The 19,056-nt window shown below is 29.6% G+C and overlaps 1 protein-coding gene across 3 annotated transcripts in view; it reads right to left on the minus strand.

Annotated features, from left to right (window-relative positions):
- Vps13B (vacuolar protein sorting 13B) overlaps window positions 1-19,056 on the minus strand; it is a 79,364-nt gene that overhangs the window by 4,463 nt on the left and 55,845 nt on the right. For all 3 annotated transcript variants that reach the window (XM_014438439.3, XM_014438438.3, XM_014438437.3), the window contains exons 46-64: window positions 17,521-17,699; window positions 17,224-17,437; window positions 16,743-16,910; window positions 16,485-16,646; window positions 15,107-15,309; window positions 14,084-14,285; window positions 13,239-13,350; window positions 11,396-11,533; window positions 9,864-10,052; window positions 9,689-9,793; window positions 9,410-9,549; window positions 8,958-9,201; window positions 8,359-8,609; window positions 6,803-6,975; window positions 6,375-6,505; window positions 4,797-4,973; window positions 4,480-4,635; window positions 3,027-3,226; window positions 689-940 (exon numbers count right to left, since the gene is read on the minus strand). In XM_014438439.3, coding sequence (XP_014293925.1) covers window positions 689-940; window positions 3,027-3,226; window positions 4,480-4,635; window positions 4,797-4,973; window positions 6,375-6,505; window positions 6,803-6,975; window positions 8,359-8,609; window positions 8,958-9,201; window positions 9,410-9,549; window positions 9,689-9,793; window positions 9,864-10,052; window positions 11,396-11,533; window positions 13,239-13,350; window positions 14,084-14,285; window positions 15,107-15,309; window positions 16,485-16,646; window positions 16,743-16,910; window positions 17,224-17,437; window positions 17,521-17,699 — 3,396 coding nt within the window. The remainder of the gene's footprint in view (window positions 1-688; window positions 941-3,026; window positions 3,227-4,479; window positions 4,636-4,796; window positions 4,974-6,374; window positions 6,506-6,802; window positions 6,976-8,358; window positions 8,610-8,957; window positions 9,202-9,409; window positions 9,550-9,688; window positions 9,794-9,863; window positions 10,053-11,395; window positions 11,534-13,238; window positions 13,351-14,083; window positions 14,286-15,106; window positions 15,310-16,484; window positions 16,647-16,742; window positions 16,911-17,223; window positions 17,438-17,520; window positions 17,700-19,056) is intronic.

Raw genomic sequence — 19,056 nt, forward strand, 5'->3', positions numbered from 1 at the left:
CATGTTAAATATTGTCCTTAGGCTGTTCAATATGAGGTGCCAGCGAGCAGAGGATTAGGTCGGGAACTCTTGATTTAGAGCAATCTATTGGAGTTAGAAGAAATATAGAGAATGCCAAAACAGTTCATAATGATGTACTTAGGACTATCAGAGCGATGGTATATTGCAAGAGCAGTAAGTAATTTAATTCCTAATAATGAATCCATAGATTCCTAATCCCAGACTACAATTAAAAAAAAAGTTGGTAGAGGAAGATTTAAATACAAGACAGGAAAAATAGGTACCAACATTTTATTCAATGTAGGCCAATTATAGGTTATATAATAACCTACCCAATATAATATATTGGTATGGTACCCAATTAATATGGGTTATAACCCATTATTATTTTATAATTACAGTTTAGATTAGATTAGGTTACAGCTGTAAACTTCTGCTCACTCGATAGGGATAAACAACCCAACGGATCCTTTCCAGTTGATGTTAGGAACTAAATTATTGTATGGTGTCAGGCAATAATACACAACTGGTCCCGACAAAATATGGCGTAAAGACTGAAAAATAATATAAGGCAGACAACTTACACTTCAACAAGCAACCATTTACAAATTCTGCAATGTTTTTATCTACCGAACTGAAATTTTTTTAAGATTAATATGAAATTAAATTAAAATATTTAAATACTTACAATGTCTGAATTCGTCTGTTGATAGATATATACTAGAGTAGGATCCCTTTTATCTCCAGTAATGACAATATCTGTAAGGAGCAATTCTTTTTCTCCACCGTTGGAATAAACCAATTTCAAATAATTTGGAGTTAATACAAGATCACAAGGCTGAAGTTCTCCACTAGTTGCTTCAACAATCATAAGTGTCCAATTTCCGTAAGCTAATCTAGAATCACGTCCAGAACTAACACTGCCAGCAATGTGTTTCGTCTGTAACATTTTCAAATCAGTTTTCTTGTATATCATGTACATTAACTGAAGAATTAATTTTTATCAACAATGCTTTCGTATCTTTTAGATATGAAATTTTGACCAATTACCAACTTAAAAAGGTTCTAATTCCTATGAAATTTCCATTTTTAACTTTAATTTTCAATACAAACAGAATATTATAAAAAATATGGGAGTTATTGAAAATAATCCTTAAACTCAAATACATATATTTATAATATTCAAGACTGAAATTGAAGACCTTTAACTTTTTTAGTGTTTTCTATTGAATCCCAAATATGAATTGATTTCTACCTTAGAACATCATAAAATAAGATACAATTAGAGCAAATAAAACCATATGTCAATTAATCAATTATTATTTTGTTTATTTTTGTTGTTTATAAGTTCAAAGACCATAAAATAAGAATTAGAAATATCATCTTTAATGGTCATAAAATCTTATCTAAGAATTCCCAATTAAAATCAACCATGAGTATACTTTTCAGACTATAAAAACTATGTGTTCCTCAAAATTATTTGGCTCCATAAATGAGTAAAAGATTTTAAACAGAAGTTCCCTTAGACGATATGTTTTAATTGATATGGTAAGTGTGAAGGCGTATATATTCCTTTAAATGTTATAAATATTGAATCAAATAATTAATATATCTAACCCATTCGTCCATCCTTCATCGTCAGTACCTAATTTAAATAATAATAATAAAAAAAGACGATGAAAACTAAAAAACAAGAATCCTAAATAATAAAAAATGATAGTGACAATACAAAAAAAATATATAGAAAATCAAAATAAAAAATTATAACAAAGGTAATACAAAATTCAGTAACATAGGCTAGAACTTCAACCAAAACAATATACTTTAATTATGACTCTAAAAAAATTTATATCAAGCCTGTAAATATGAAACCAGAATTTTATCCACAGATACCACTGGGTTTTAATGTAGTTAATGTCAAATCATTGGTGTCATTTTCTTGTTTTGACATCAGATAAAAGGTTTTCAACTCGCCATAATTTAAGTTTTACACAACAAAATAATTTTTTATAGTGATGAACATGTAGAACTTTGTGCCTGGAAACTAAGATTTGTGGACAATATCGATTTACTGTTACCATTTGAAGAAAACTGTTGCATAATAACATCAAATGCTTGTTGAAGCTTATTGTGAAAATGTTCTTGGGAATGGTTTAAAAAATTCAAAATTTTTCAAATTTTGATATGAGAAATGTAAAACATGGAAGAACACCGACCAGATTCGATGGCAGCCAATTGCTAGCATTGCTGGATGAGGATGATGCTCCAACACATCTTATGGATCAATTAAATTTTATATCAGAAGCCATCTATCTCCGTATGTTTGAATATTATGGGAAAGATTCAGAAGATGGGAAAATGGGTTCGACATGAAATGAATGAATAATAACAGGAAAACCGAAAAATCATTTGCTAAATGCCGAGAAGAAAATAAAATCAATTCTCCATTGAATTGTGGACTGGTGATGAAAAGTGGATATATTTTGCAAATCCTAAGCATAAAAGATCAGGAAGCAACTCCAGACAAACCACTGTCATCAACTTCAAGACTAGATCGCTATGGTCAATGCTTTGTGTTTGGTAGAATCAGAAGAGTGCGATCAACTATGAGCTGTTAAAACCTAGGAAAACTATTAATGCTAAACGCTACCAACATCTAATGATTGATTCAAATCAACATTTGTGTGAAAACTGACCAAGTTTGTTTCATGATGACGTTTCATCACACACAGCCAACCCAGTCGAGGAAATGACTGAGGTGTTTCATTGTGAAATAATTTTGCATGCAGTTTACCCACCAGACTACATCCAATTATTACATACTTGTATTGATGGAAAATGTACTTACACAACAGCACTTTACTTAAGAAAATGGCTAGATGACCAGTTTGGTTCAGTTTGTTTTTGTATAGCTTCCACAAATTTTCGGAGAGATGTAAAGTCAATACTTCAAATAAAATATAGTTTTTCATTTCCTACATTAAAATTCCAGTTTCATATTTACACACTTAATAAACTAAATTTACCTTCAATACTTGGGCCCAACCCGCCTCGGCAAGAATACCTTGCGTAGTTACAGCAACAAGACTTGCAGCACCAGATAATGGGCGAGTCATGGCTCCAACAAGGCCACGACTGACGCTTCCCACTAGAGATCCACCACTACCCATTGCATATTCTAAAGGCCTCTGAACAAGTCCACCAACTCCACCTAGCAAACTTACACCTATGACATAAATAGAAAATTTTAATAACTTATTTTCTTGGATTAGTACATTGAAGAAAAAGATGTTTACTTAATATTGTTATATCGGTTTAATCTTTTTTCTCGATACTCAATCTCTCAAACATCACTTGTTTTTATATTCTTTATTTGTTTTTCTCCCTACCTGGCCATTCATGGCAGACAGAGTGGTTATCCTACAGATTACCAACCAATTCTAGTAAGTAAAATAAATAAATTTCAAACCGCCAATGCCAAGTGTTGCCTTAACACTCTGGACAACCATGGCATCACTTCCTTAATGTTTACTAAGATGAACTACTCTCTTCAGTCTTCAAGTTTGGAACTAATGAATATTGAGAAGATTATCCTACTACTAAAGAGTAATAAAAAACCTATTTCCTTATTATATGGAATATTTAAATAACAATCTCAACATTAATAAACTCTTAAAATTAAATCTGTACAGCTACAACCCATGAAGGGTTAGGGTTGCTCTACTTTGTAAGGAAGTACGATTACTAGACCAATGGTTGTGCAAGTGGGGGATTTGGTCAGAATCACACTCGACAAACAGATTTTTACCCATTAAAGGTATTCACTTTATAGTGGCTGAGCGGACCCCAGGAGGGCTCTAGAACCCACAGGGTTGACTCACTGTTACAATAACAGAATAAATAATTATCTGACAAAATAGGTTTCAAGCCCAGGTCCTAGGAGTGAGCACAGTGCTTTATCTCTTGTCAACCTGTTCCAAACTCTTAAGTAATTAATAAATACATCTTCTCATTTCTTTCCGTCTCATATGAAATATTCCATTCATTCAAAAACAGGACAAAAATATTAATTATAGAATAAAACAAAAAATAATTAAATAATATAATAAAATAATAAATCAAATCAGAGATAAATATAAAAAATAAAAGGTCAATAAAATGAATTTTAAATGAAAGAAACCTGAAAATTATTTGACCATTTTATAATCACATAACCTTTTCAGAGACCAACATTAAGTCAGCCTTGAATGAGGAGTAAACAATTTTTAAGAGCCAACATTATTTTAAATAACCCTTTTAAATAACAAATAAAATGTAAAAAATGAAGAAATAAGTACCTTAATTTTTTAATTCTGAAACATTTTTTTCTAAGTGTTAATGACACCAATAATACATTTTTGTTCAAATAATGAATAGTTGAATATTCAATGAGTTTATAAAAATGTAATAAGAGGAGTGCTAAACAAAAAAATAACTTGCCAAAGTCAGTTAAGCCCTGCTTTAAACCTTCAGCCAACCCATGAGGACGCATTCGTCTCATTTCTTCAGCATAACGTAGATCTTCTGAGTCCAATGTTAAGCGGTCCAGAGTTCTCGACCAGCTACCAGCCAGTTTTGTAACACAACCCAGGGTACCTTAAATTTCAATTAAAAAAATTCTAACTAATGTGTGAAGTTCTTTAAATATTACTACACAATGATCCATTGTACAAACTTAAATAGATTTTTTAGAATTGTAATATAATCAATTTAGAATAGAAGATATTTATGAAAAATGAAATATTAAGAGTTTTCACCTGCAGTAACATGCCTCATAAGGGAAGCAGAACCATGGAACACCCCAAACAAGAATCCGGCAGGTCCATAGGCCAATCCTTGGCAGGGCAGGCTCACCAGCGACGACAATCCAGCTCCGAGGCTTCGTGCCAATCCAGCTGGGGCGCCCAAAAGTTGTAATGAACCAAGAGCCCAACCTGTACCAATATCACACTTCACATTATATCAGTTAATTTATTAGTTAAAATTATATTCTGTCAAGAGATTTTATTTTTTCATACATCTTTATCGCCAGATTACCCTGGTGGAACTTAAAAATGGTTATAAAAAAACAGCTTGATCCATTTCTAATAATTAACAATGGTGAGGAATTGTTTTGTGCAAAAGACACCTCTAATTATTAGAATGTTATAATTACCTAACAGTTATAAATAATAAAGATAAATTATTAAAATAAATAAATTAAAATAACAGTACTTATATAATAGAAAAAATACAAAATAAAAAAAAAAATATTTAAAGAATTATTAAAACAAACAACTGATTTGAGAAAGAAAAAATAAAGTAAAATAATAATGATGGTATTATAAAATAAATAAATAAAAACAGATAAATATAAAGTTCATAATAGAATGTTCTACAATAGCCAGGGCTTTAGTCTTTGAGCAGTTGGTTTTCTCATATTGTCTACACCTTTGCATCTGCACTGTTGGAAACTGGATGAAATTTTTTACATTTTTTTTTATGAAATCATCAATAGATTCCAGCTGTAGTTATAGATGTAATTAAATATTTCTGACAAATCAAGAGGCATCTACTGTGATTCTTAGAACCTTATTTTGTAATTATTTTGGTTTTGTTTTGTCTTCACAACCGTACAACCTTGGCAATGACCTTAATCTTGTTTTGTAAATGAGAATGGTTGCATCTAGTTTTAATCTAGATTTTATATTGGTAGGAGGATATAGCATTGCCAACCAAGCATAGGTTTGGGTTAATTTGATATTGATGAGGTAATATCACGTAAGGATAAGCGTTGAGAGCTCATGAACCAATTAAACATTGTATTTTTTGATAATTGTAAAAACCTACACCTTTTTATGGAGAAATAAAAATCTTGGCTGAAATTTGACTTATTCTTGTTTGTGGAGCACTTAAGCATTACTCAAATATTACCAAAATCAGGCAGTAGTGGCTCTAAGACACTGAAGTGATCTTCAGTAATTTCTGTCTTGAACTTATTTCTTTATTTTATAGTACTCACGAAATTGTAGTAAATTGTTTCCAGCCAAATTAATAAAGTCTAGAAAAAGGGAGAGTGGATGAGTGGAGTGGCTGACGGAAGTATCAAAGGTATTGTGTTGGAAATGTATTTGTGGAGTTTAACTATCTATTTCATTATTTTGTTCTTATTTCTAAAGATTGCATCATATTAATTGATAGTAACTTTAAATTAACAATTAATTTTGTTTAACGATTGACAAGTTTGATTAAATTCAGTTAATCAAGTAATTAAGGAAGAAAACAAACTAAGTAGAGAATTATTTAAAGTAATGTCTACAAGGTATAAACTAATGTCTACAAGGTATAAATACAACCTGTCCCATAAATGGCTCCAAGAAAATAGTGCAAAGTTAATGCATGTCCCAGCCTATATGCTGACGTAACAATATCTGCCCGTTTGAACTCAGCAAAGGATAAAGGTGACTGGTCAAGTGCTATATAGAACCTGTATTAACAAATTTATTTAAATGTATTACTATTTAGTAAAGTTAAATTTAAAAAACACAAGAATAATAAAAATATTTATTATCATAAAACTTTATAACTTGTTTGATTACAAATACAGCAGTAAATCATTTATTTAAGTGATTACTCTAAAGTGATGAAATAATTACTTATAATACCTAGAAACATTTTTTATATAACTTCAAGTTAAGAACATAAATGCTTGACAGTATGTTCAAACAAATGGCAATTTTATCATCTCTTATAACAAAAGTCACATTCAACTGATAATACTTACTTAGTTGAAGTATGAAGGGACACCCTAATGGATAATGGTGATATATATAATGAGGATAGCTTCAGGGGTCTTGAAAGTTCAAAACTTGACGATAGGAGTTCATTTGAAAGAGGTACACGATTGTACTTCTCTATTTCCTCATCCAAGTCATCGTTATCATCAAACAAATTGAACTATAAAGAAAAAATAATAATAAAAATTCTTGAAAAGAAAGTTTAAAAAAAAATAAGGATTTAGTTCATAGCAGTTATGGTTATAGTAACTTTGGCATATTTATACTTTCAGAACAAGGACAAATGTGAATGTTGGAAATAATCTTTATACATGAAGACATCTTCTACACCACAACTTCTTCAAGTCAGTCAATCTTGAACTAAATTTTGATTTATTAAAATCGAAAGGATTCAATTTAAAAATTTGAATGCAATAGTACCTTTTAACTTATAACGATAAACTTCTAAGAGATTATCTTCTAATAAGTAATTAGAGAAAAAATGTAATGAAGGATCTTAAGACTCAAATCTCAACCTCCAGAAAATGTTTTTAAAAAACCCACTTTGAAATCATATCCATTGATTATGATTGTTTTATTTTAATGAACAGTGAATTTTGACAAATGATGAAGCAGAGGCTTTAGCATGGTTTAGTCCACCCCATTATTTGCCAGTGTCACACATACAGCCAGAATAGGATGGATGATGATTATTACGACTGAAGTCAGAGTGGAGACCAATTTGAATACTATAATACCAAAAGACATTTTGAAAAAGAGAAAAAAAGATGGCTGTGAAATTAATATCATTTCTTTACAATATTAAAATGTATATATTTTATTTATAGTTTAGTTTATAATTATCTTATTAATAGAAGTTCCAAACTAAATTGTTTATAGTGAATTGTAATTGGACTTATATTTCATAACTTTTTGAGAATTGAGTTTAGGACCAAAATGACTTATTAATCTATCTTAACTATAGGAATTATCCCCCCCCTAAAAAAAAAAAACAATTTATTATTATTATTTAATTAAAAGTTTTGGTATAATGCTTTATACTTTTCCTATACATTTATAAATGGTTGAGGTACAGAGATAAAAAATCTTTATTTGGCTGGTATTTTGAAATAATAAAAAAAATTCACTATTAACAGATTGATTATATTTAGTCAGTAAGTCAACCTCAGTAAAGAATATAACCACAGTCTACATTACTGTCTTTAGAATACATCAAATTCTAAATAAAATCAAAACTTTTTTTGTAAGATGTGCCACAATTCAAGCAAAGCAGCAATATATAAAGAAGTTGGATAAAATTTAAGTAATATAACTTTTTTAAATGTTAATTAAATAATTATGAGAGATAGTTGACCGTGGATGATAAATGAGGAGAAGATGGTTGGGGGTGCAGTCAATGAAAAACACAAATAAGTATGATAGTAAGATAAAATAAAATAAGTTAATCATACTTATTTGTGTTTTTCATTGACCGCACCCCGAACCATCTTCTCCTCAGTTAATTAAATAAAATTAAAAATAAATTAAACAAATTATTACTAACAACAGAGCCACTCGGAGAAGAAAATGGAGCCAGTTGGTCGTTTCTTTCATTGTTGCTGCCCTTAATATCTGATACAATGTGCTGCACACTATCATCACTGACCTGCCTCACTGATAAAGTATTATCTTCTACTTTAGACCTTGGTAATAGTTTTGGAATCATATTTTCTAAGTGAGTTTTAATTTCTATCAGGTAGGTATCTTCTAAGAAGAGTTCCAGAGGCAACATGGAAACTTTGATGTCTTCTAAAACTATAAACAGTGATAAAATGTGTTATACATTTTTTTTTCATAAAAAAATTTATGAAAGAAATCAGAACATAAAATATATTAAAATTTTTGCTATTTAAAATAAATTGAGTAATATTTCTGAACATGAAATAATATATTTACAATATATTAATAATGAATACATTCCATGTTTCTTTATTTAATTACAATTTTAGCAGCTTAATTTGCCGAATAATAAATAAGTAACCAAAAATAGAACAATGATGATTAATAACATATGGGTCTAAACTTACATAGTATTGATAAATAGAATCAAATTAAATTAAAATGTTAGTTAAGAGACAATCAGAACGGAATAAAATCACTCACCAGGCATATTGGTAACATCCATACCCAGAGTAATATCTAGAGCAGGACATCCATCTCGATAATAAGATGCAAGGGAGTTGTAATCATTGCTTTCAGCATCTTGCTTTTCATAGGTTCCATCTATGTTACAGCCACGTCCAAGGAGTACAACGCTGAAGTCGTAACCACCCTTTTGATGCTCTTGGTTATCAATTTGTATATCCCAAACAGAAACTCTTAAACTGGATTTTCCTAAATTCTTACCCTAGAATAAACAATAGAGGTTTTGAGCGAAAAACTAAAGTTTTATGCCATTATTTATTTTTTATTTTATTAGTCATCTCTCATGTTTAATTAAAGAACATCACACTGGAAATGTCTTTTTCATAAGCAACTGCTAAGTAAGTTCAAATAAGGTTAAAAAAATCACATGTACTAAAATAAAATAAATATGTATTTATCTATATTATTACCTTATTGCAATCAAATGTTACTACTATGTTTTCTAGAGAAAGAACAGATATTTCTTTCCACTCTGGGCGATCAGTTGATTCGGCACAGAGTGTTAAATGAAATCCTTTAAGGAAAACCGTTCCTTTAACTTTACTCCAACCTAAAGAATAATATTTATATCAATTTATCTTTTTAAAATAGTTAATATTTGTATTTTTAAGATCTAATATAATTATCAGAGGCAAGTAGCCATTATGGCCTCGAAGTTGTCTAAAGGAGTAATAAATAAAAAATCAAACCTGAGATTTCTTTTAAACAACCCTCTCTGCAGGTAATATTTTGGTTGGCAATTTCTTGAACTTTTAGCTTCTTCCTTTCTTCATCAGAAGCAGCAACAGAACCACCTATTCAATAAATCCATATTATTATCATAAACTATAGCTACGTAAGAAATTTTGAGTGAAAGTTTAATACCTGCAACATGAAGGCTTAGTCTAGTACGAACATCAGCAGCTGAAATAAGAGACTGGTGAGCAGGTGTTAAAGTGAGATGAATAGTGAAGGCGACTTTGGTCATGGTCACGATCAGGTCGTGGGAGCCTGGAAGCCCTATTAGCCTTGCTCCTGAATCGGCTGTCAGGGATATAGCACCAGACCACATCACTATAAGTACAGCAATAAAACACACACATTGTTATCAATTTTATCTTAATCTATAAAAATGCTACTGACATTTGAAATAAATGAAAAACCTAAAGAAATACAACCCTTGACCTTCAAGCAGCATTAACTCTGTCCCAAGAAAATAAATATGGGAGGCACTAAGATCGAACAATGTTTCAAGAAGCCTGCTATATGGCATTTAATACAAATAATAAAACAACCCAAAAGGAATTTTTAGGCTAAATGGTGAGGAGACTAGGTATTTTAGGATAACTAGGGGGGGGGGAGGGAGTAAAACAAGGTGAAAGCCTGAGCCCCATGCTATTCATACAATGTATCATGAGCCGGCTGGTTCATCTCATCAACCTAGTTTACCTGCAAAGGTAGAAGAGATAACTCATATCACGCTGTCACTAAGCTACTGTACAGGAATAAACTATTGATGATGCTTGTCAACAACCATAATATTTCTGTAAAATCCATACAGCTTGAAATACCTTATAAGTGTTTGTTTAAACTGCAGTAACTCCTTACAGTAAAAAAGACCAAAATATGAAACTTGGAAAAAAAAAAATATATTTTTCATTTTATAATTTTTATAAAAATATTTATTACTTAGACATTCACCTTGTTTGATCTCTCCCCCCCCCCCCCCCCAAGCTATCCTAAAATACCTAGACTCCTGTCTATTTAGCCTGCCAATTCCTTTTGGGTTTTATTATATATACATAGCAATATACAATATTTATATGGATGTAATATATATGTATATTACATATGCATAAGTTATAAGTTTACAATTTTATAACATTACGGTTTTTTTAAATTATATTGTGAGCATTGTTTATTGTATAACTCACTCATTTCAATATTAGTACAGTAGCTCATGTAAGTACAGTACAAATAAATATATGTGTACATAATAAGAATGTATATAGGTAATATTAGGCTACACATCTTAATATCGATTAAGTTACATATTTTAACAGTCATAAGCCTAAAACGAACTAACTGTTATAATCAATACAACAACATTTATAGCGAACTCCTTATAATACTCGTAACCAATAATATCGCTTAAAGACACTGGCTACAGCCTACAAAAACTGCCAGTCCCTTGAAGTTTATTATAAATGATTATGACAATATTGTACTAGTACAAATCTTGGGGGAGGGGGGAGAAGAGCTATACAAATTTACTTTCTTAATATATATATATATATAACATTAAAATAGTAAACATCACAAGATCATTAGACAAATTAGGTATTTAATCTTAATTGTTATGATGATGAAGTATGTGATATATGGAATAGATAAAATTAAAATATTTAACATCTTACACATAGAAGCAGCCCTTGCAACAACAATCGGAGGCAGAGGCTGGCCAGGAGAAGCTGGGACACGGTAATAGCCACATCTTCCCTGAGGTAGGCTGAAGAACCAGTTCCAATCAACACTTTCATTTACAGCACCCTGACCTGTAAATAACTTTAAAGGTTATAAGTCTATTATATTACAAATATTGTAGCAACTATATTAGTGGTGTAGTGAATTACATTCCAGATCTAAACCCTTTAGGAATAATCTGCAGAGGTCTAGAATTAAATCCATATCTTAAAGGTATAACAATATATGAAGCATTTAGCTGATTAAATCCATTTCGGTTGAAAACAAGATATTATTTTTTAACAATAGATATAGGTCCTATTTATGATACAAATATCAGAAGCTAAATGTAGCTAAAATCTGTATTATTTTATTATTTATGTATTTTTTCTTTCCTTTTGCACTGAATTATGCATTTTAGAAGTCAAATTACTTATTATCCTCCCAGATCTACTCTTAGTAATTAAACAGTACTTAATGTTTCTCTCATATTTTCACCTCATGTTTACACTTACTGCATTATAATAACTATTCATTTATAATACAAATCTTATATGAAAAAAAACATCTCAATACCTCTCTTCAACTTTGTATATTTTATTTATCTTCGTTGAATTATCTCTATTTTTATTATCTCTTAGCACATTTCATCCTTTCTATATATTATAGTTTCTTTTTTAATTAATTAATGATATTAATCAACATTATTATTTAATATATGTCTTATATATTATCATTCATAATAATAATTTATTATAAATTAATAGTAAGCCAATGCAGATTTCAGAGCAAAAGGAAAGAAAAAATACATAATTAATAATAATAATAATAAGTGAAGTACAATTTAATTGATGATAAGAGACCATACTACAAGTACCATCCAAATAGACTCCTCCAAAAAGGTCCTCTCAAGCTCTATTGGGATGAATCAACAATTACGGACCACACAGTACGCCATAATAAACCAGATATCCTCCTTATTGATCTCAGAAAAAAGATGATTGGGATGATTTTTTTTAGCCTTCCTGTAGCAAACTTAATAAGCTATCAAGTGGAATGAAGTTCCAAATAACAATGAAAAGTAGAACCTTCTTTCTTTTACATTAAGATAATCTATCTTCAATTGCCATTGTCAAACCAGCGTGTTTGATTAAGAAACAATCTCCATTTAGGTGAAAAAATGCCAATTTGTATGCCCATACCTGTAAATTTCTTTAAAATGATTTAGTAGATGGTGTTATAAACACTCTATAGCCAGATTAGATAATCAACATATTAAATAGGTATATTTTTCCAGTTAATTCCCACAAAAGCCAACAACATCAAGAAAAATATATAATGCTCTAAATGCAATTAGTAGTTACACAGATATATCATAGAGAATTTATACTCAGTATTTTTTGAAAAATATATCAAATGATAAAAATATGTGTATGGTTAAGTTAAAGATTCAATAAAACATGAATCTTTTAAGAACAATATTTCAATTTTATGATGATCTAATAACTACTAAAACAACAGCAGACAACAAAAAATCGACCTCTCACTGTCATGATTCAGAGAAGGAACAATAATCAACAATTTCTTTAATGATACCATCAAATAAATTTGGGTAGGCCTCAATTGTCTACATTTCATTTTCAAAAAATAAATCAGAACTATGCTTCTATGTGGTGAGAAGATAGCTAAGTTTCAGTTTTTTTTTAACATAAGTCTTTTAATTTATCTTTATACAGAAAAAATATAACATCACACTTTCCATCATTACCTTCTATATAAATAAGACAAAAATCAAACCTTGAGGTGAAACTGATGCAGCTATATAAAGGCAATGTGGCGTATGATTGTGAATGATGAGCTGTGGATGTGGGTCATCATCTATTGTGATGTAGGTGGTACCTTCATTCTCCTAAAACATTAAAAAGTAAATTTAAAGAAATTCAATGAATGAAAAGGAAAAATTAATAAATGAAACGATTTTTATTCTGGGTCAACAGATTGCTCCTCCCTAAGCAAATTAGGATAATATAAAAATAGTTAACTGAAACTGTAAATTCAAATCAGAAGCTGTACAATGGTACGCAGAATAAAATATTAATTGAATTTTGATCAGAGAATAGAGTGTTCAACAAATGGAGGAATAAGTAATGTTTGATATGATTAGAGGCTTTAAAGATATAAATTAATAATGATGAAAAGAAAAGAATAACAAAATGATATTGTACAAATAAGAAAAGATTTGCAGCATGAACCGGTTCAATAACAACATATATATCTTCTTTTATGGTTTTCCACAAAACAATATATAAGATATTGATGGGAATATTAAAAAAATAAATAAATCTCTCCATGAGTAAATATTTATTTATTTATTTGTTTGATTTTTAGGTGCCGTATACAACTACTTCATAAGTAAATAAATCACACTGATTATGAACAAAAGAAAAGAATATAATATGAATTAATAAATATTTTAGTATATTTAAAAAAAAAAAAAAATCTAAAATCTTTGATTTGAATCCAATGGACTGACAATTGAGTCCAAGGAACAAAATTTGTAGAAAAAGATACAGACTAAAGTTTATTATTCAATTTAAAGTAAATAAGAATAGTAAATACAAGGTTATGAAATATATAAATACCTGAAATATTACTGAGAGAGGTATATTAAACCAACCATCCTCTGAACCCGTCGGAAGAAGTAATGCTTCTCGTTCCCTAGCATCTGACATAGCTGGAACAGGAATTGGATTTCCAGGGAGCCCTCCATTGTTCTTGAAAACTAGATATAGCTTCCGATCAATAGAATCGCCCCTTTCAATCCACTCTGGAAGTGGCTCCCCACTGTAAACAAAAATTAAATAAATTCATTTTATAAAATGAATAATGTTCTAACATTAGATACATTTTAGAATTCACAGATGTAATTTTTATTAATAAAGTTCTCAACTATTAATTGAATTAAATAACACAACAGCTTAGAAAATTAGAAGGCTTGACCCTCAACAATGTTCTTCTTTGTAACCCCAAACCTTTTATGGTTTACCCCTTTCTTATGTGGGATGTAACTTTCTACGTTAAATACTATATTTTAAAAAATCTTTGGCTTTCCAACAATATATAATACATCTGTAGTAACACTATTATTTTCAGAAATGTATTTTCAATCTGGCAAAAATGTGTTTCCTCTAATATTTTTAAGTTAATATTAAATTCTTTCATAATTTATATTTATCTAGTTTTCACTACTTGGTTAATTATTTCAAATAAACCAAATTAAAGGAAGATTTTTTAAATAGTCGACATTTAAGCCCTGTTTCAATGAAAATAAAATCTATCTGATATTAAAGACCACTTACTTCTACATTAATATACCGAGTTTAATAAAAATTTTTTATCAAAAATCGATGCTATAAAATAGAACTTACGGTTAATCAATTTTAACAAAAAAAGTTGCTGTCACATCCCAAGCATACATGTATGGTATGTAATTTCAAAGTCTTAAATATTTAATTTCAGTTTTGCATGACTTTTCGTTTTTCAGCTAGGCTGTTCATACACAGAACCATTTTGAGAGACTTTTTGTAACTCAAATATCAATGATTTTTCATTGTATATGACATTGGCATAAGTGGATGTAACAAAAAAACTAGTGTTAAACTTACAGAAAGTCTTTTGTAGATCTTTTTGGAATATTAATGAAGGGCACACCATCATATGGCACACTTAGTTTTCTTCCTCCTAATTTTAGAGAGAAACAAGACACTTTTAGATCTTGTGAGCTCAGATTACAGATGACATAGGCTGAAGTAATATGTAGTAATCTTATATTATTCACTATTTTGGAATGAAATACAGCATATACAACCTAAACAAAAACATTAAACTACATTACTGATATTAAAAAGTTTAGTAGTTATTATTTAATATTTTGCCAACTTGTGGACAATAAATCCAAAATATCCATAGATACAGATAGTGGATTATCATCAAGGTAGAAAAGCAATGCAGAAAGAGAAAGTAGTTCTGGACAGAGATAAAATACTGAATCTACACTATAGGTCAGTTCATGACAAATATATCCTCAAATTGATATTTCATTACATTCCTTTAGGTTTTAAGTATTAAGTCAAGGCTATAATTATAACAAAGTTTAAAAGAACTTAGAAATAAGAAAAATTATTTTTTATGTACAAAGACTACAGGAGAAAAACAAGATATCTCAAGTTTTCCTAAATAACTAGAGAAAACAATAAAGTTATCTTAAAATTCCCCATTTAATGATTTATACATAAAATCCAACCGAGATTTTGATCCTTTTAAGCTTACTGTTTTGACTTTACTGTCGTACCCGTCTTCCAAAAATCTATCAGAAACTGTTGTAACTCATTTTTTGAAAAAATCAAGTTTTCTCATTTTTCTTTCTCATCTAGTTTTCACATAAAATAAATAACTTTGAAACAAATAAATATGAGGAGAAGATGGGTACACAAGTTAAAAAATTTATTTATTAGTGCCAATGTTTTGGCCAGAATTTCTATTTTTCATCAGGGCTAAGAACAAAAATAAGATAACAACCAATGAATAAAAGGATATATGATGATTAAAGTAAATAATCGTACAGAATGAAAATAGATAAAAATAAAGTAATGAAAGAGGTGGGAAATAAAACGTATATATAGGTAATTAAATATGTAAGTAATATAACATAATTAATGAAATAAAAATATAAAGACATAATGCAAAGAAACAATGAAATATGAATATTTTAATTTAATAATAATAATTTAAAAATTAAAGTAATGAAAAAAACAAAGAGAAAGAAAATAAATATAACTATTTCAATATGCAAGTAAAATACTAGAATAAAGAAACAAAATATAAAGTTGAGGAAGACAAAAAAGTATTTTGTTTCTTGAGTACCTATCACACAAAGTTGTCAATAAATAACAATCCCAAGTTTGGTGTCAGTAATTTTTCAGAATAATCTTATCATATTTTAACATATATTTAACTAAACATAGGTATAGTAAGTACACTTACAGATGAAGGAGAATTAATACTAATCTGAACAGTAGCAACTTGTGGAATAAGCCCCGGAATGTGGGGTTTATAAAATGACTGATTATCAGATAACTGTAAACCAGAAGACTTGTGATATTCATCCGAGGCATCTGAGAATTTTACTAATAAATAAAAGATGTCCTGAAATAATAAAAGTTAATATAGTAATTAAAAGTTAAATTATAAAAAAAAAATTTATAATATTAAAAATTATTCCGAAGATGAAGAATATATTACTTCAATTAACGGAGGAGCCACAACAGAGAGATGAACAACATTGCAAATCACTTCATTTCCAACTAAAAATGCTATACTCCTCCCAAGGGTATTTACAACTAAGCACCATGGCTCAAGTTCAACAATTATACTATGAGGGACTTTCAATTTTTCTCCACAGAAACGCATCTAGTATAAAACAAAAATTAATTAAATACTGAAAAATAAACAATGAGGTGTTAATAGTTGACGGTAGATAGATATGGGGAGAAGATGGTCGGGGTGCGGTCAGTAAAGATATATAAATAAACAAAACTTATTTATTTGTATCAATTTTTCAACCTTAATTTCAGGCCTTCATCAGGGGTCTTAAGAAGAGATTCCATTAAAAGTCAAAACTATTTTTTACAGTTTTGACTTTTAATGAAATCTTTTAATTATTTGTATATCTTTGATGACCAAACCCCTGACCATCTTCTCCTCATGAAAAATAAATAAATACCTTGACCCTAGTAACAGTTGATGGTTGAGGGGTATCGACCCAGGCAGCTTGATTCCAAGGAGAACCAAGAAAGGGCCAAATATTTTTCTGCTTACCAACGGCATTATCCTCAACAGCTAAAGAATCGTTTAATGTTATAGCTCTTGGAGTGGAATTTTTCGCAACATCCATATAGCTAAGAATCACATGAGGAGACAATGATGGTATGTTGCCTCTGAAAATGAAGTTATATTTATAAAGAACAAGGATCCCCCAAAACAACCACATAATTACCTATAAACATCTAGTCATACATACACAATGTTGAAGGTTAGAGAGTGGCGGTGCTCAGTGGTTCCAGGTGCATAGAGATTAGTAAGCGCTCCTCTCCCTGGTATTGTCAGGTTGATTTGGGAAGGTAATTCTTGTGTTTCAACGAGTACATTAGCATTTCCAGGGAGAAGTGATTTAACAACATACATAGGACTGATGAGTACCTAATACAGCAACCAAGTAATATATGTTTTTAAGGTAATTTTATAAATAAACACACAAGTGTGAGACCTGTTATTGAAATTTGCTTTATTTTGGGCAAATACTGATAACTCAGTCTTTGGTAATCAGTAAGTTTTGAAATCTTGTTCTAGATGAATAAGGAAAATAGATAAAAAACATTCACAATAAAATACCATGAAAACAATAATTAATAGTTCATAAGTTTAAACTATATTAACGAAACATTAGAATTATAAGGATAAACAACTTTCTTTCTTTTTTTTTTAAAATAACCAAACAGAAAATAATAATTTTATGCACATAAAATAATATACTTAGCAGCAAAAAAAAGCTGGACACTCAGTCATTTCTCAATAATTCTAGTAATTAAATGTTTTTCTATACTCTATGGAAAGGTTATTTAAGCATCTGAATAATCCATAAAAAACCATATATATTAATTATACTATGTAAATAAATTATAAAGAATAAAAATGAGAAATTTTCTTTTTTTAAAACTTATAATTTTCCATTTATGTCATATTTTCTGACAGAGGATGTGTTCCAGAAAATTAGTATTATTATTTGATTTGATGTCAGATCAAGTTATGGCCTTCGACTAAACCAAGCCAATCCTCCACTCGTACCCTAGAATTAGAGTGCGTCATGATTAGTGTATTGGGTGCTCCAGCCTTCATTCCAAAAAGATCATTATCCTTGACCAGAATAAATATAAGACGTTTATGAATTATGTATGGAACCGTTGTTAAAAAATTAAAGATGCTGAAAAGTGCAAAAATCTATCTTACAGTTGAGAAGAGTAAATTCCAGTAACGTAGTCTCAAGATAAATAAACAATTATTTTCTACTCTTTATGTCCTGAAAGAATTATTCCAATTCACACAATATACACCTACTCTACACCAACCAAAATACCCACAAAAATAAACAGATTGCTCATAATCAGCCTTTCAAATAAAAAATATAAAGTATCTGGTTTTTTTTTTGCTGCTGAATGTATATTGAATAACTAGAAACTGATATAAAACTGCAAAAGAATAAAATACAAAGTAACAAGGTATAATGGTAAAATGATGAATATAATAAGAAACTTAATAATAGTAGGAAGATGTAGTGCAGATTACAAATGTGCTGGGAAAATGCCCCAACAACTCCCTCCTCATAACACGCCGACATCATAAAGTGAAATACGAGTTAATGAAGCTCCTAAAAGAAAGAGATTTTGCCTGCTTTGATGAGTTCTACTGCGTAGATATGGATGGATCCACAAGATATGCGAATATTGTTGCTTTTCCTAAGAACAGGAAGTTGGCAATCATTCGGATTCCACCGTGAGAT

This window comes from Halyomorpha halys, unplaced genomic scaffold (assembly GCF_000696795.3).
Source record: "Halyomorpha halys isolate HHAL.00 unplaced genomic scaffold, Hhal_1.1 Scaffold58.1, whole genome shotgun sequence".
NCBI classification, from domain to species: Eukaryota; Metazoa; Arthropoda; class Insecta; order Hemiptera; family Pentatomidae; genus Halyomorpha; species Halyomorpha halys.